The sequence below is a fragment of the Convolutriloba macropyga genome, chromosome 2 (assembly GCF_964194025.1).
Source record: "Convolutriloba macropyga chromosome 2, txConMacr16.3, whole genome shotgun sequence".
Lineage (NCBI taxonomy): Eukaryota > Metazoa > Xenacoelomorpha > Acoela > Convolutidae > Convolutriloba > Convolutriloba macropyga.
The window spans coordinates 60,378,169-60,397,445 of NC_134469.1; the positions used below are offsets into that span (position 1 = coordinate 60,378,169).

Genomic DNA, 19,277 nt, shown 5'->3' on the forward strand with positions numbered 1-19,277 from the left:
ATTGTTAGAGGGATTTGAACCAAAATCTTTAAGTTCGCTTGTATTTTGATTTCTCCTTGAAATGAGTCATTAAGAAATTCTTGCTAACCACGCTCTTTTGCTCAGTCGTCTTTGGCGAATGATTGTCTGTGTGCAGAGAAATGGAGGTGGTATCAAGAGATACAGGCAGAATAATTGGCAAGCTCTAGAAAAATGAATTGATGGCTAATTCGAGAGGAAATTTTTTGCTCCTCATTAACTTTTGCATCTCCTTATTGAAGACCTAAATTGTTCTGCATTTTCTTACAGCCGGATGGTACGCATGGATAGAATTTGTGTGGACATTTTTACACCAGTTTTCAAATAGACTTTTATTGCAATTTGATGCATCATTTTTTGCCTTATCATCGAGATATCAATACGATTAAAAATCAATAAATTTTTAGTAGTTTTTTGTGGATGTGATAGCACTGCTTTCTGTAGTGTTTTTTCCAGCTTTCAGTCATCTCACTAAAGTCATAAATAAATAAATAAATAAATGTGTTTCTGTGTAATTGCAGCGGAGCAGTATAAGGCTTTCAGTCTGTAGTGTATTAACAGTAGCCTGTTCTTAGCTGTCCTTTTGCAATTATTCCCATCATCTCAGACTGTTCATTTGGTGAGCATGAATGCTCTTTTTTGATGACTTTGACCACTTTTTTGCGTCTGAGACTTTCACGTGGTACCATTATTGCAGACAACATTGTCAGGCTATGGTCAACCTGAAGCTATGGTTAAGTAAGAGCTCATCCTTACACAGACAAAGTTCAATTATCTTTGTTTCTGATGGAATTGCTAAGAGCAAGAATGAAGTTTATAATTTCACTGAATCGCTCTTTAATTCACTTTTAATCTCTTTTAATCCTTGTTTCCAGTGTGCTCTGATTTGAATGGGTTGTTGTTTTCTAATTTTCAAACTAGTGATGAAGAACTTGGAATCATTCCTTCTAGAAGATTTACAAAATTTTCATTTATGTCTAGAACTGTAGGACGAGATTTTTCTGATCGAATTGTTGTTAAAAGAATTTTATATATAAAAAACTTATACTTGAACTAAAATTATAGAATTATTAAAGTTGATATTTTTCCTTGTTTTTTTAGTGCCCTTCTTTCAAAATAATGGCAGTTGACGAATTCCCGTAGGACGAGAATTTTTATATATTTGATCTAGCCGATTGAATCTTGGTTTCTCAAATCAAGTTTTAAGTCAAATTTAAATGCGCGTTCATGTAGTGTTTTATGCAGTTTTGTCATGTTTTAGCTCAGACCTTCAGTCAGACCATTTTTAGATCTTCGATTTATTGCTTCATTTTTTTTCAAAATCGAAAGGCAGTTACTTTATATATAGATTATATATCAGCGTATGATGAGCTCCACGTTTCATACAATTACATTGCAAACAACCTGATATCTGATATCCCAATTATTAATAGTAAGCTTTAATTTCAGAGTTGTTATAGTGCATTTGGTAAAACCTTAGTTACAATTAAACGATATGTTTTCCAGACACTTTTGAGACGGTATGAACTTCCCAAATTAACTAGCCAATTTTCCAAACCTAAAACTATGGGGTCAACAACCAAGTAGTTTATTGAAAACTGAACATCTGAAAATGTTTCCCCCCTTAATGGAGCTCTTGTTTGTTTTTAGTGTACCTTTAGTGTACTGTTTAAAGGTCGCCTTCAGCTTCTCAAAGGATATTGGTAAGGCTTTCTTTTATTTGCAATTCAAGGAATTTGAATTGTACTGGTGCGTTGTCTTTTTTATTATGTCTGTTCAAAATAATGACTTTTAAAGTCAAATTGGAGTCTAAATTATTTCTCCAATCGTTTCAATCAATAGGCCATTTAAGTTTTTTAAATATATTTGTTTGTTTATTATTTTATTTTTACGTCCCCACTTGTGAGGGGAACTATATACTCAAATTAGTTTTTTTTGTTCAGTCAATTTTGGCCGATCGATATATTCATCGTAGAGAAATGTTAGGGTTATCTTTAAAAAGCACGTCCAGTGTTGAATTCGAAATAAAAAGATTTTGTCAAATTTCTGAATTTTCGAGGAGTTATCGAGTTTTAAAATTTTGCGGGAACACGAGATATTTGGCATGATTTTGTTCACTTTTAGCTTAATTTTTGTTAAATTTAAACTTTTTTCAATAGAAATTTTAATTCAAAATCACATTTAACGCTTCAACATGAACTATTTTTTTGTTGCTAAGAGACAAAAAAGGCTACTTCTGGTGTCTTAGGGAAGTTTACTATAAAAAAATCGAATTCTATTTGAGAGCTGTTTTTTTAGAAAACTTTTCATATATTATTGTTTTTATTGAGTCACTTAGAGACTCATCACTTTTCATATCAAGATTCTGTTAACGACAATCCTCTTATACAGTAAATGATGCCCTTTGCACAAAAAATTCGTTTCGAATCGCTCATTGTTCTTGGCGTGGACTCTTAAGTTTTGTAATTGTTAATGAAATTTTAAATATTGATACTTTAGTAATTTTTTTAAGCTATAGACTCGCTGACTAAAAGTGCAGTTAGATTCCTAGTTAGCGTTTAGTGAACGTTTCCAGTGCTTTGAGTGAACAAACAGCTAATGGCTGTTAAGACTTTAAAAATAATTTTTGGAAAAATTTTTTTTGAACATTAACTGATCTTAAACATATTCTTATGAACTGTAAGTCGGTCTCCGTAATGAAAGGACCCCTTACCCTTCTGTTGCAACCAAACATAATTAGGTTAGCAAATTCAACTTCTAACTTTTGATTTTATGACTTCGATGCACGAGTTTTCAACTATTTCTGGATATTTTGATATTTTTGGATATTTTTTTCGATTCCTTTTGAAATCTTATCACATTATTCGAATGCTGATAGTTCCCATTTGCCTATAGGGAACGTTCAATGGTTCATAGATAAAGTTTTCAGAGAAAAGGTTTTGATTTATATGGCTTCGACACTTATTCAGAAAATAGCTCATGATTTTAATGACTTTATTAATTTTGTTGCAAGTTTATTGACTAAGAATTTTTTTGTTGAAAGCTAATGATTTTTAAGAAAATTATTTGGTGTTAAAGTGTTGGTTGATTCTTGAATTTCGCCTCATTATTTCTTCTTGAATTTCGCCTCAATGATGGCTAATTCGAGAGGAAATTTTTTGCTCCTCATTAACTTTTGCATCTCCTTATTGAAGACCTAAATTGTTCTGCATTTTCTTACAGCCGGATGGTACGCATGGATAGAATTTGTGTGGACATTTTTACACCAGTTTTCAAATAGACTTTTATTGCAATTTGATGCATCATTTTTTGCCTTATCATCGAGATATCAATACGATTAAAAATCAATAAATTTTTAGTAGTTTTTTGTGGAAGTGATAGCACTGCTTTCCGTAGTGTTTTTTCCAGCTTTCAGTCATCTGACTAAAGTCATAAATAAATAAATAAATAAATGTGTTTCTGCGTAATTGCAGCGGAGCAGTATTAGGCTTTCAGTCTGTAGTGTATTAACAGTAGCCTGTTCTCAGCTGTCCTTTTTCAATTATCCCCATCATCTCAGACTGTTCATTTGGTGAGCATGAATGCTCTTTTTTGGTGACTTTGACCACTTTTTTGCGTCTGAGACTTTCACGTGGTACCATTATTGCAGACAACATTGTCAGGCTATGGTCAACCTGAAGCTATGGTTAAGTAAGAGCTCATCCTTACACAGACAAAGTTCAATTATCTTTGTTTCTGATGGAATTGCTAAGAGCAAGAATGAAGTTTAAATTTCACTGAATCGCTCTTTAATTCACTTCTAATCTCTTTTAATCCTTGTTTCCAGTGTGCTCTGATTTGAATGGGTTGTTGTTTTCTAATTTTCAAACTAGTGATGAAGAACTTGGAATCATTCTTTCTAGAAGATTTACAAAATTTTCATTTATGTCTAGAACTGTAGGACGAGATTTTTCTGATCGAATTGTTGTTAAAGGAATTTTATATATAAAAAACTTATACTTGAACTAAAATTATAGAATTATTAAAGTTGATATTTTTTCTTGTTTTTTTAGTGCCCTTCTTTCAAAATAATGGCAGTTGACGAATTCCCGTAGGACGAGAATTTTTATATATTTGATCTAGCCGATTGAATCTTGGTTTCTCAAATCAAGTTTTAAGTCAAATTTAAATGCGCGTTCATGTAGTGTTTTATGCAGTTTTGTCATGTTTTAGCTCAGACCTTCAGTCAGACCATTTTTAGATCTTCGATTTATTGCTTCATTTTTTTTTCAAAATCGAAAGGCAGTTACTTTATATATAGATTATATATCAGCGTATGATGAGCTCCACGTTTCATACAATTACATTGCAAACAACCTGATATCTGATATCCCAATTATTAATAGTAAGCTTTAATTTCAGAGTTGTTATAGTGCATTTGGTAAAACTTTAGTTACAACTAAACGATATGTTTTCCAGACAATTTTGAGACGGTATGAACTTCCCAAATTAACTAGCCAATTTTCCAAACCTAAAACTATGGGGTCAACAACCAAGTAGTTTATTGAAAACTGAACATCTGAAAATGTTTCCCCCCTTAATGGAGCTCTTGTTTGTTTTAAGTGTACCTTTAGTGTACTGTTTAAAGGTCGCCTTCAGCTTCTCAAAGGATATTGGTAAGGCTTTCTTTTATTTGCAATTCAAGGAATTTGAATTGTACTGGTGCGTTGTCTTTTTTATTATGTCTGTTCAAAATAATGACTTTTAAAGTCAAATTGGAGTCTAAATTATTTCTCCAATCGTTTCAATCAATAGGCCATTTAAGTTTTTTAAATATATTTGTTTGTTTATTATTTTATTTTTACGTCCCCACTTGTGAGGGGAACTATATACTCAAATTAGTTTTTTTTGTTCAGTCAATTTTGGCCGATCGGTATATTCATCGTAGAGAAATGTTAGGGGTATCTTTAAAAAGCACGTCCAGTGTTGAATTCGAAATAAAAAGATTTTGTCAAATTTCTTAATTTTCGAGGAGTTATCGAGTTTTAAAATTTTGCGGGAACACGAGATATTTGGCATGATTTTGTTCACTTTTAGCTTAATTTTTGTTAAATTTAAACTTTTTTCAATAGAAATTTTAATTCAAAATCACATTTAACGCTTCAACATGAACTATTTTTTTTTGTTGCTAAGAGACAAAAAAGGCTACTTCTGGTGTCTTAGGGAAGTTTACTATAAAAAAAATCGAATTCTATTTGAGAGCTGTTTTTTTTTAGAAAACTTTTCATATATTATTGTTTTTATTGAGTCACTTAGAGACTCATCACTTTTCATATCAAGATTCTGTTAACGACAATCCTCTTATACAGTAAATGATGCCCTTTGCACAAAAAATTCGTTTCGAATCGCTCATTGTTCTTGGCGTGGACTCTTAAGTTTTGTAATTGTTAATGAAATTTTAAATATTGATACTTTAGTAATTTTTTTAAGCTATAGACTCGCTGACTAAAAGTGCAGTTAGATTCCTAGTCAGCGTTTAGTGAACGTTTCCAGTGCTTTGAGTGAACAAACAGCTAATGGCTGTTAGGACTTTAAAAATAATTTTTGGAAAATTTTTTTTGAACATTAACTGATCTTAAACATATTCTTATGAACTGTAAGTCGGTCTCCGTAATGAAAGGACCCCTTACCCTTCTGTTGCAACCAAACATAATTAGGTTAGCAAATTCAACTTCTAACTTTTGATTTTATGACTTCGATGCACGAGTTTTCAACTATTTCTGGATATTTTGATATTTTTGGATATTTTTTTCGATTCCTTTTGAAATCTTATCACATTATTCGAATGCTGATAGTTCCCATTTGCCTATAGGGAACGTTCAATGGTTCATAGATAAAGTTTTCAGGGAAAAGGTTTTGATTTATATGGCTTCGACACTTATTCAGAAAATAGCTCATGATTTTAATGACTTTATTAATTTTGTTGCAAGTTTATTGACTAAGAATTTTTTTGTTGAAAGCTAATGATTTTTAAGAAAATTATTTGGTGTTAAAGTGTTGGTTGATTCTTGAATTTCGCCTCATTATTTCTTTTTGTCGACTTGTTACCTAGTCTCATTAAGGAAATCTAATATGCTGCGTAGATAGGAAAAAGTATATTTTTGTAGTTAAAGTTTTATCCGATTGCATTTTGATGTTGTTACTAGGTGCTTTTAAATTTGGAATTCCTGTCGTTAAATTTTTGTTTTTGCTTATTTTGTTGTTTGTTTTTTTCTCGTAGCCTTTTTAATGGCAGGTCTGGTGTGCACTGTGATAAGGCATGACATTGTAATTCAATTAGTAGTTGGTTGTGTAACGATATTTGTGAGCCAAAAATCAGTTTTTAATTATCTCTTCATTTGGTTGACAATTAAGTCAAAAATGTAGATGAGCTCGGGTCGAAACATCATGTGCGAACGCACATTAACGAGCATCGTTGTTTTGTTTATTTTATTCAATTTAATGATATAGCTTTATTTTTTAATGGGTGTTCAATTTTTCTCTTACTCCTTCAATCCCAACGTCGGTCATTGGGACAACGGCGACTATTTGCCGGTAATTTCGCGACTAGGTTTGCACCTTTTGCCCTTTTAAATGGATTTCTTTGAAGATTAAAATTTCTTTTCCGGACTTGATTGTAGAATTTTTTCTTTACTCTTTTTAATGTACAATAGAAGTGATCACTCCGACTTAAAAACGTTTTTCTATTGTCGAGGTGAATTGTTAAAAACGCTTGTTAAGTGTGTTTAAAGAGTATAATAGTTGATGCACATGAATGCAGCTTTGTAGCATACCTGTGGATGAAGTAGAAGTTTGGGGTTTCCATTGTAGAAAGCCAAGAATCCAATGATGCCGTACCCAATGAGGAATATGAGGAAAATAAGGCAGCAGATGATGTCAGTGCAGCTGCGATTAATTTCGTGGTTGTTCTTAGGGTTACCCATTATCACTAGATGGATCGTTTCCGTTTTTGACCACTTCTATTTTTTCACAACTTGATTCTCTATAAGCCTATTTTTCTATACAATTTGTGTTTGTATGATGCAAAGTTAAACCCTCTGTTGCCCTAGTAAGAGGTCATGTTAATTAAAACCTTAGTTACGCGGCAAGAATATTTTTTAGGGCGTTTTAAGATGAAAAAAAAGGATTAAATTTTGCTAAAATTAACATAATTTTATCTCATTGTGACGAAATTTTCTCAAAATTATATGAAAAATTGAATAGTTGGTCAAGGCAGTCTGCTAAAAACAAACATGTTGGTTTAAAAAGCAACGGAAAAGGTCCCTCTTTCTGCCTATCAGATACAATCTGATGTCAGGATAGAGTTAAAGATTACCTATATATAGTCGAGAATTTAGATGGAGTTTGAATGCATAAATCCAACGACCGCTACCTGTGGGCTTGCAATTAATTGCTTGCAAGATATGCTTTCCAAACTTACAAATCAAACTAAATCAATATTTGATCTATGTTTGAAAGTGAAACTAATTCAAGAGTACGATTTGTAACAGGTTTCTTCAAATAGTCGCCGTGCTGTTAATTGTAGCCTTCTGCAGAGTAAGTACGTGACTAGAATAGTAGTTGCTAGTTCTGTTGTTAAGCGAATGCTATAATGAAACCTTCTGGCTGTCTGTTTGATAGAATTTGATCATCTTTTGTTAAGCAATCTTCCATTGTTTGATCCACATGGTCCACAGTTGTTCAGGCTATTGCTCACATTCTTTTACAGGCTTTATAATTACAGGAAAACCGTGTTTTCTAATTTTCTAAGCATTTCTCTAAATGAAATAATTTGACGCCATGCTTTCTAGCGCTTGATTTACGCTTCAAAAGTTGTTGTGTTCGTTTCGTAAGAGTAGTTCAAAGCTTCGCTTGACCTAGTTTTACTGTTTTTAGTCGAATGTCATTTCAGAATTTGAGATGTGATTTAACAAATATGCGTTAATACATTTCCATTTCATCTCTGAACCAGAACCAGGACCAGTTCGTGTGATAGTTTAATGTTTAGATTACTCATATTTCGTTGCAGGGCAGTTGCAGAAATCATCTCTACATCTTCAGTACATAATCTATTGATTGTTTAACTTAGTTGTGCCAAAAGATGGCCGTGATTGGGTACATGCATAAAGATTGTAATTATTCAAATCGTGTCGCTCTATTAAAGCGGTGGAATAATTTAAATTCTGCTATCATTTTTAGGGATTCGAAATGAAGTGGAGCGAAGCCCTTATTTATGACATGATGGCATTTTGTCGCCAAAAATATTTCCCTTTGTGCCCATTTTCAGAGTTAGGAGGACTAAACCGCTTCAAGTCAATTTTTACAAGATTTCTATTTTCTACCTGAAAATAAATTTTGAAGAGCACGTTTTTGGAACAAAATATTAGGGGGTCACCAAACTGTCGGGACAAAATTTTTTTCAGATTTTTTGTGTTCTGATTTGTCCTCGGGCCAAATGAGCTTTCAATTCTATCCACCTATATTTGTTTATTTCTGTTTCCGGGATAAGAAACAGCGAAAGTTTTAGTGACAAATTTTATGAAAACTTTGCGAGCTAAAATTTTTCCGAAGTTTTTGTAACTCCGGATGAACCCCGAAAATTGCGTGTTCCGGGTTAATCTAGGTATGTTTTCATAGACTGGCTTTTTATACCAATTCAAGCAACAATTTTAGTATCTTATCTTCAGGTTGCCTTAAATTTCAATGAATTGCTATTCTCGGAAAATACGGTGTTGCCTTATGAAAAACATTAAAAAAGAAACTATCAATACTTTTTAAATCCTTGTTGACTTTTGGAAATTTGATGTTGGAATGAGAGTTAGCTTACTTCTTAGAAGAAAATCTGTACAATGCCAACAGATTTATACACTCAATTGAAAACAATTCTCACTGCAATGTATTTTTTGATTGAGATGATTATAGCTTTTGAATATAATCAGTCATTTTTCGTTGTTTTAAGTTACAAATATATTTTTGTGTTTCGGAACGAATTTGTTTTCTTGATATATTGATATATGTTTAATTGCTCTCGAACGAAGTTGTAGCAATTATTGTAAATGAGTTGGTCTTTTCTATGCCAATTTTTGTTTAGCCAATTTGCGCTTTTCTTCTAGAACTTTCTTTGACTTCTCAAGTGACTTCTTCACGCTTTCGTTCTTCATTTTTGAGTGATATCTATTGCTCTCACTCCGAAGTAAAGATGGTTGTTAAAATAAAAATGGATTCCAGCATAGAAACAAGAAGGGCCTGATAGCCGAGTGGGTAGCACTTTTGTTGATGGAGCGGGAGTTTAGCTGTAAATAGCTCAAAACAGACTAGCGATAAGGTTTCAATTCAATCTTTTATAATATCGACAGAGTAACGTATTTTTTAAGCGAAGATCAAAAAGTTAACGTATTATCGGCAACACGTATAGGCATTATTACGATCATAGCAACGTATTAACTCATCGATGATAGCAACAAGTGGTTTTTTGGAAGGCAATTGTTGATGCTCATTAGGCCGGTATGTTGTCTGATAACGAATCAGTTCAATGCCAGTCACCATTTTGTACTAATGAATTTGATAGGTCTTATGATTAGATTAACTTAAAATTATGTTATTTTCACTTTGTTCGTAAATTTTCCGAGCTTTGTTCGTTAATTGGATTGATTTCTATGCGTATTTAAACGCTTAGAAAGACTCGTTTCTGATTGGATAATAATCTCTCGCTTTACTCAGTAACATCCTCCGGCCCAGAAGATGATGGGAGAATCGGTACTAATTTTAGAAGCGGGCGAACGAGCGATCCGGTAGACGTGCGCAGGACGGCGGAGCGCGAGACGCTGTCGAAACCGTAACGGAGTTCAGTGATCCGAGCAGTGGGGTAGTAACCCCTTGGGTTGGTCTCTTCAACTACCCAAACCAAATCACCGGTCTTAAGGTGTTGCTCGGCAGGCGTCTGCCAATTGGATTGTCGGTTCAGCGCCGGTACGTACCTTTTGATCCAACGTGACCAAATAGTGTTATCATACGACTGTGCGCGGGCAAACCGTTTACGATGATCGAACTCGTCTACACCAACGATTGACGGAATTGCTGTTGCTTGGTTACCGAGTAGGAAAAGATTAGGTGTTATTGCGCCTAGGTCGGACGGGTCGGCGCTTACGGACGTGCGTTAAGTGCGTGTTCGACGAGACAAAAAATAGTGTTTACAACTTGGTCAGTGAAGCGACGAGTACCGAGGATGGTGTAAAGTATTCGCTTAAAACTACGTACCAGCCTCCCCCAGATGCCACCTTGGTGTGGCGCACTGGGCGGATTGAACCTCCACTTAATGCCTTTGTGGGTAAGTTCGACTACGATGTTGATGATTTTCCACTTTTCGATATTCTCGCGTAGTTCTTTTTCCGCACCAACAAAGTTAGCGCCATTGTCTGACCAAATAATGGCAGGTGTACCCCGACGGGAGACAAACCGCTCCACTCCCATTGCACACGAACTGTCGTCCATGGACAGAACGATTTCAACATGAACGGTACGAGTAGGTAAGCATGTGAAGAGGAAACACCACCTCTTTTCGGTAACGTACAGTAATGTAAAGTGGGCCGAATTAGTCGAACCCGGTGTTCGTGAAGGGAGGAGACTGGTATGCGAGTCTCTCTAATGGGAGGTCAGCCATGATTGATTGAATAGTGACAGCGCGGAACATTCTGCACGTGACGCAGTTGGATTTGATTGAACGCAGTGAGGATCGTAATATGAGGATGATATAACGTTCTTGTACTTTAGTCCGCAGATAGTCAATAACTTGATGATGATGTTTAACATGGGTGCGCCTCAGGAGCAACTTTACAAATTCATGGCTTGCGTCGAGAACGATAATATGTTTTACATCGAAGTCAACTTCGACCAACCGTTTGATGCGGCCGGCCGGTCGGATTAGACGATTTGGCCCAATAAAGGGAGAAAAAGGAGCAATACGGCTACTCCGTTTAACGGGTTTGTTTTCGAGTTCTTTTCTCTCTGCATTGATTGACTCTCCTTGGACAAGATACTGGAGACGCTCGGCTTCGTCAAGCTCAGTGGGGTCTACGATGCTACCATCGGCATTGCGGTAACATTTTTGGGAAGGTAACAGCCGGAGTGCGTATGCTGTTATCCGTAGCAATTTCTGATAAGAACTTTACTTATCAAAAGGAATTAGTTGCGGGGGTGGTTCTTTAGTTGACTTGGTTACGGATGCGGCCAATGATATATTGGTTTCATCAACTTCTTGAGTTACTATACCAAGTTCGATCTTTTTGACTACTTCATTGCATGGTTGGAACGGGAATTGCTTCGTTCTTAAGAATTACCAAACACCCAGCTACTTGATTGCAAAACCTCAGCGGACATACAATGAGTACCGGCGTCTGCAAAATTATCGCATGAGGCAACGTGGTTCCATTCAACGCTAGTGTGTTCTAAAATCTCGCATACACGGTTTGCAATAAATATTGGCTGCTTGCTTGTGGAGTTCAGCCACTGCAAGACAGTAGTGCTATCGGTCCGCATAAAAACTTTGTTAACATGCACAGTAAGGGCTCGAAAGATGTCTTGTTTCAACCGAGTGGCCAGTAGGGCAGCTTGCAGCTCTAGCTTTGGAGTTGTCATCACCTTCATAGGTGCTACGCAAGCTTTACCCAGGACAAATGCAAGCTCTGTTTTTGGCCCTCTAGAAGTGTTTACTTGAGCTCGGAGAAATGCAACAGCGCTGAAGACTTTTTGAGAACTATCACCAATTATGTGTAATTCCAGGTGCTGAGAGCTTTCGGAAAAGTAGCTCCTTGGTTTAGTGATTTCGACCAGCTTTGGTAGTTCTACACTCCATTCGAGGAATCTTTTAATAGTGTCTTTTGGTAATTCTTCATCCCAGTGCTGCCCGCTGACACGTCAGTTGTCCTTTAGTAACAATCGGGCACCAACGGTAAAGGGTGCCACTAGGCCGATGGGATCAAATACCTTAGACACTAGGTTCAATACCAAGTGTTGTGTTATACACTTAGTTACTGTACTGGAGGTACCTCGACTCACAACTAGAGTATCATTGTTGTGATCCCATTTCAACCCAAGCACATGCGAAGAATCCTTCTTTAATGAGGCAATTACTTTTGGTTCGGAGACTGAGGTGACGCATCAATTCGATCAGCCAGATTTGGTACATTGCATACAAACTTAGTAAGCTTGAACCCACCTAGATGGAGAAGATGCACCAACTCCTTCGATCTTTTGAGATCCTTTTCAGGTGACTCCACCGAATCCATGTAATCATCCATGTAGAAGTTTTCTAGGACGGCTTTGGTTGCTTCCGGGTACTGACTAACATTGTCTCAGGCCGTGCGTTGCAATGAATAGTTAGCGCATGTGAGCTAGTCTTTAGCCCGGAATATATGGCGCTTGTAGTGATACACTACAACATTTTTGGGTCCTCCCGCCACAAAAAGCGCAGTGATGGCTGGTCACAGTCAGGAACACTCACTTCGAGGAACATGCCCTCGATATCTGCAGAATTGATGTTGACGGAACTTAAGTAGCACATGGATTATATTTTAGAGCAGTTCGGGGCCAGTGAGCAAAGATTTGTTCAAAGAAGTACCGTGGAACTTTGCTGCACTTTTTAGTACCCTACGCACTTTCCCCGGTTTGTTGGGGTTGATTACGGAATGATGTGGTAGGTACCACTCTTTATCCGACCGCTGTTCGACCATGTGAGCATCAGGGATTTGAATTACGTACCCTTTTTCCAGGTCTTCACTGAAAGTCTTAGCGTAATTTTCTTTCAATGTTGTATCTCTGGAGAGCCGTTTTTCGAGAGACTTGAGCTGTACCAGTGACGATAAGTAGATATTCGGGAGCTGGATGTTGTCATTAGCCCTTAACATACCGACATCGTATCTTTGGCCGTTATGAAAAGTTGTTGTTTCAAGTTTTTCCTGCGCGCTAGCATTGGCTGCGGATCGTGGGTCAACCTGCTTGTACACGCCGTACGATTCCATATCATACCAGGACTTACCTTGACAAGCCAGTTCATAATCTTTTTCGACATTGGCTTTGAAACGTTGAGACTAAACTTGACCTTGACGGAAGTGGGCCGCTTAAAACCCAACCTATGGGCAGGCGAACGGTGAGCACTTTTCGTCGGCTGCAAAGTACTCTGACGGGCGGATGGCGTGGTAGACATCCTGTCCAAGTATCATCTCAATGTTTCCATAGCTATATCTTACAGGATCTAGGACGGCCAGATGTTGGTAAGTTTCTTGCATGGACTTAACGTCAATGATGTCGGAACCTTCATTTATTGTTTCCCTCACATAGGGACGTACAGTAAATGCTTCGAAGTCTTGATCTTTATGAGGTTTCACAGTCAATTGAACCATATTTGTGTCGATGAGTTCTTCCGTGTTTATACTCTTGGTCAGTTTCAATGTGGTACCCTGCAAACCGAGCCTATCTGCGAGACTATCAGACACCCAAGAGTTACTGCAAGCGGTATCTCATATAACCAGCGCCGTAGTATTGGTAATGGAAGAATTAGTCAAATTCAGTTCCGTGACCTGAAGGAGGCCTTTGACATCCGTCACGGAAACAAAGTGGTTGTTTTGCTTGGTTGTTGTTGACCGGCAGATGGCATACTAGTACCTGCGTTTGACTTCGAAGTATTGATGTTGTTGTTTGTCGAGGGTTTAGCTAGAAAAACCCTTTCAGCTCCGTGAAGTAAGGTGCTATGGGCGCTGTTGCAACCACCTTTTCTACATTTACGGGGAATTTTGGCCCTGCCTGAACATATGTTTATCACACAAACAAGACAAACAGAGCTTTGCCTCAGCCACGACCTTGGTTCCCTGCTTGGCGGTCTTTTCCTTAAAGACACGGCATTCCCACAGCCGGTGGCTGCCTTTGCATACAATGCAACTACAGATTGATGTTGATGGAGGACTCCGTTGCTGCTTAAGATTACTCTTGTGTTGCGTATTTGCAGCAAATGCCTTCGAAGCAACTTTTGTTCTTGTTACTGAGTTGTTGGTATCCTCAGCCCTCGCTTTAGTTGCAATATTCTTCACTAAATTGTGCTCTTCGGCGTTCTCCTTTAACCAGTCATTAAAGTCCAGAAGAGTAGGTTTCACCCAATGCTTTTTGACGGTGAAGAGTGACTATGACTCCTTCATATTGGGTGGTAGCTTCTGTACGGCAGTGTTGAGAAGCGCAGTACTCTTTAAAACGGCTCATATGAGAGCGATTTATAAATCCCGACAAAACTTGAAATGCACGCTGAGTAGTTAATGATGTTATCGCTATTGTGCATCTTCAAAGGTGGAAAATTGTTGAAGTTATCCAAATGTGCACTTAGGACCTCCTGTGGTTGTCCAAATTTACGTTCTAAGTTCCTCAGTGCGTCTTTGTACCTTGTGCCGCAGTAGGCGAACTCAGCTATAACTGTTTTTGCTTTACATGTTACGAGGGTCTTAAGGTATGTCAATTTTACGTCGTCAGTTAAGGACTGAGAGTCAATTGCACTTTTGAATTGACCTTACCATTCGTGCCACTGTAGGGGATAACCACTATTGGGGCAATTTCCATTCAGGTAGCGGAACATTCCTCTTGCTCTTTTTGGCCTCAGCTAACGCCTTAATGAGATTTGCGTTTTCGGCTGCTGGCGCCAGAGCCGTGGGATGCAGTAGGCCACCCCAACACAACGGTGCAGTTGCTGTATGACCGTACATGGTAGGAATAATTGGCATGACAAAAGGTGGATCGATGTTAGTTGCCGTACTGAATGGGTTTACTTGGTTGCTACAGGTTACTGTGTGGTTGCTATTAACATTTTGTGGAGCAGTCGTTTGCGAGATGGCATGGCTGATGGCGGAGTTAGCAGTGCTTGTGTGTAGTGTCGGTTGAAGTTGTTGTAAACGGCTGCATTATTTGTCACTTGATTTATTTTTGTGGGGTTTTTCTGACAGAAACGCCTCAAGTTTAGGTCAGGGTTACGGTTAAGGGAAATTTTGTTACTGTGGGACTCGGTAACGGGCGGGCTGGAGCGGAACGAATAGGGTTCTGCTGTTGGTTAATTGAGGTATGTAATTTCGGTGCTATACTTGGTGGGATTACGGGAACTTGGAAGTTAACTAGATGATGCTACGGGATTACGGGCGGTTGTACTACGTGTGGGTTCAGAAATGGAGATAACTTATGCGGGAGGCCGGTAATAGGGAGTTGGCTTGCGTGTGGAGTGTTCAATTGAGTTGGATTCTGTTGTTGTGCAAATAGAGGTTTGGGCAGATGCAGCTGACCAGGCATCGAAAAAAGTGTACTCATCGAAAAAAGTGTACTCATCGAAAAAAGCTCCAATTAGGCAGCAATAATTGAAGTTACTATTTGTTGAAATGGAACTTTAAACGGCCAACTAGCTACAAAAATATCGCAATTTATGAACACTCAAAACAGCAAATTCTTTTGAATAGTTTCATTTAGAGTAAGTGAAAGTAAGCGGGTAATATTCCGCAAAGTTTTTCGGGTAGCTCTTCGAGGAACGTTGTTTTCAAACATACAGTCCTCGCCACTTCCTAGCTACTCAACTATCCCTATTTAACTGTATGTATTACATAGAGACAAAGAGTGTTGTTACACGCTGCATTTGATGAATTATTAGGCAAAATGCGGTGGATTTTTTTTGTTTTGGTTTTGATATCTGTTTAATAGCCGCAAAGTGATAGTTGGGGCTATCATTGGCCTTCTCTAGGTTTTTTATATTGTCCTTCAATATTGTTGTTACGATCATATGACGTCACATTACATCAGATCTGCTTTTTGTTCACTCGTTCATGCAGTTTGAATTGAATTGCGTGTGTGATGTCTTTTTTCAGTCTTAGAGGGCGATTCTTTTTTCGGTCAGTCGCGCGATTAGGTTTTACCTTATTTGCAAAATGACTTCTTCAATCTGAAATAGAGTTTTCTTTACACTAAGTCAAAGGTCAAATGAGTGTGGGTCACTTTAATAGCAGATTATTTGAGATCAGATAATAGAAGCAGAAATAAGTTAAACAGATTGCCAATCAAAATATAAGATATCGACATTTAATTGAAAAAAGCTATTTTCTGGTAGTCTGCCAGCTATGTTTTGGTTTTTGGAATACATTTTTAACTGTCAGCAATACAGTTGTATCCTTCTGGAATTCTGCGTGCGTCGGTGTTTTGGTTTATCATCTTCATCGGATTTTTTTGTGATTTTGTTCAAATCTCAGATTCTCGAAAATGAATTTTTCCTGTCGAGTGACTGCTATCGAATTAGAGTTTTCAGGCCAATGGTGTGATACAATTGCTGCTCATACATAATTTACCTCACCCAAAAATGACTTCTGTCTTGATGTTTCCTGTTGTTCTTTTCGTTGCCTCTTTCGCTCTCAATTAAGGTCATGGAAATCAATTGCGGCTATTGTTGGCTTTTTGCTGACTATGGTTTGAGCTGCATCCAATTGGCTGCCCAGAAAACATCAGTTATGAAAAAGAAGTGCGTCATAGCATCTTTTCCGTGATCTGTTGTTTGAAAAAAAAATAATTAATTTGCGAAAATTTTGATCTCATCGGAGTGAATTTTTCTTATATTGGTGTGAATAATATTGTGATGGCAATCGACTTGCATCTTTTAGGTTTAGCGTTTAGAGGGCTAAGGGTCTATTGACAACACGCCCTATTTAATAAAGATGTTTTGGATAGCGAGTTTCTAAAGTCATGTATGCCGAAGACGACTCCTAATCTTAAGACAATACAAAAATTGATCAGGAAATGTAAGAAAATTGCGCAATTTCAATCGAACTTTCATTTCAATTACATATTTACTTTGTTCTGCCTTGAAGCTATTTCAGCTTTTTTCTGGCTATCATCCATCTGCATGTTTATCTGTTTTCGATCGTTTGATATGTTAGAAGTATCAACATCTGTTCCGACCCTCTTTAGTGGGGGAAGAACTATATACTCAACTGGTTTTTTTGTTCAGTCAATTTTTGCCGATCGATATGTTCATCGTACAGGATTCTAATTTTTGCTTAAATTCTGATCAATTTTTGCTTTTATATGATAATTTTTTAACGTTGGTCAGAGTGGTTTTACTTCTAAAGATTTGAGTGAGTTGGTGAATTGTTTGAACCAACTGTTTTGGCAAGATTTCTTCAACATTTGTTCTTTTTTTATATAAAAATGGCATCAAATATGCCTCTCTGGCCCACTTTGTTTAGTTTGACTGCTAGTACAGACATTAAAAAATGCTGAAACAACCTTCTTTTACTCAGATATGTGCTAATTGTACTTGGGTTCCTAAGAAAATTTTCTGGACATAACTTTTTTACAGTGTTGTGCTAATTTAATCTGATAATTAGAAAAAACAGTTCGATTTTGATATGAAGATTTTATATCAAAATCAAAACCAAAAACTTATTACGCAATAGTTTAGAACAATTGCGTTCGTTGATAGCCGCATAATGATAGCACGGCCAGTTTTGGTCAATCGTTGAGTTTCGTAATGAAAAGAGATTCGATTGTGTTTTGGGTTTGTTTTTAAATAGTTTTTTTTGCCTTTTTACATCCCAATTACAAGAAACTTTTTTATTAAAGGAATCTATTAATAAGAGCTCGTTTTATGTTCTAATTAGGCCTGATGAAACAATATTGGGTTTATTATTAAAACTCATGGCTTTTATGGCTCCGACGAATTGTTTTTGGAAATTTTTCGAGTTTTTGAGGTTTGCCAGCATTTAATGTTCTTTTTTGTATTGTGACCGAGTATATTTGATCAATTTTCTTATCCGGTATCTAGCTAGTTATTAAAAAACCTATCTAACTGATTTGAGTTGATACATTATATTTTTTTGGTAATATAACTCGATACGTATCCAAAACTCATCGTTTATTTTTGATAAAATGACCTTCTGGTTAAATTAGCTATTTCGTTAACATTTATTTCCTTTTTTATTTTAAAGGAGAAGCAGCAAGAGCAAGACCAGTCTAGTTATGGAACTTTATAGTTCAAAAATTAATTGGATTGTAATGTTGAGCTGTATATTTTTTGAAATACTTTTGCCTCTTTTTATTTTTTTTATGTTAGTTTCTGACCGTTTCTGAAAGGTTCAGTGTACGCTTAAAGGGAAGTCAATGAGCGTCCTTTCCGTTCTTAGTGAAGTGAATATGCCTTTTTGGCTTCAAAACCGGTTGCGAAAAATTGTTCGCGAAGTTTTGATTTCTATCTGTATTCAGTGTTAACGTGTAGTCTTTTGACTCAGTCTCTTTAATGACATGTACAATTTCCCTCTCAAGCAGTTGCAAGCTAAATTATTTAACATTTTGTAGTTGAAAGCTTATTGTTGTAATGTCTTCGGTTTTTAAAAAAAAATGTCATTTTTGAGATTTGAGAACTTCCAACTTATTTCTTGCAACCGTTTCGTTTTCTCGGTTAAAAGAATAGTTAGCATTCTTTGTCTGATTAGTTATAATGTTGTTTTAATTGCTATATTCGATACTGTTTCCTCGCTAAATGACTTCTTGATTTCTGCCTGTCTTTGTTCTTTTTGTAGTCTTATGAGATTACGGATAATGACAGGTCTCTATGGTTTTGTATGAAGGTATAAATAAAGGCATTTATTGATTTCAGTTGATAGCTAATTGATGACTTTGAATTTAATTGTTTTCAAAAATTGTAAACGTTTTTTCTAACTTCGCTCTTTTTGTTTTCTGTCTATTTGTTAATTATTCGCAATTAAGACAAGTCCCATATCTTATCTGGTGAAATGCGAGTCATTTTGTGTGGCTCTTTTTATGTGATGCTGTTTTCACTTTTTTAATAGTTTTTCAAAAATTGTATATTCGTAAGTATTGCTGGTTTTTTTTGTTTTGTTGTTTTTCTTGTCTCCTGCGCTCCTCAAGGGCAGTTATCATCAGCTCCCTATTAAGTTATTGTTTCATTTGTATAGTGGGTAGAGCTATAGCGATTTTTTAATTGGATAAATCAAGTATTTTCAAACATTAAGTGTCTTTTTGAAAGGTTCCTCTCCCCTCATTTGGTGGACAATTAAGTCAAAAACATGATTGAGTGGGGTCGGAACATTATGTGCGAACGCATATTATTACTAGGCTTCATTGTTCTTTTTTACTACAAAGGTTTTAATATTTAAATTGATCCGTTTTTGCCTCTCGGACTTTCAACTCTATGAAATTTTTGTTCAGAAAGTTTAAAT

The 19,277-nt window shown here is 36.5% G+C and overlaps 1 protein-coding gene across 2 annotated transcripts in view; it reads right to left on the reverse strand.

Moving 5' to 3' along the window:
• Positions 1-8,001, reverse strand: part of LOC142334565 (choline transporter-like protein 4) — a 30,577-nt gene extending 22,576 nt beyond the window's left edge. The window contains exons 1-2 of one of the 2 annotated variants that reach the window (XM_075382691.1): positions 7,373-8,001; positions 6,831-6,985 (exon numbers count right to left, since the gene is read on the reverse strand). In XM_075382691.1, the coding sequence (XP_075238806.1) occupies positions 6,831-6,980 (150 nt within the window). In that variant the 5' untranslated portion in view covers positions 6,981-6,985; positions 7,373-8,001. The remainder of the gene's footprint in view (positions 1-6,830; positions 6,986-7,372) is intronic. The other variant, XM_075382692.1, reaches the window with a different exon arrangement.
• Positions 8,002-19,277: the final 11,276 nt, after the last annotated feature.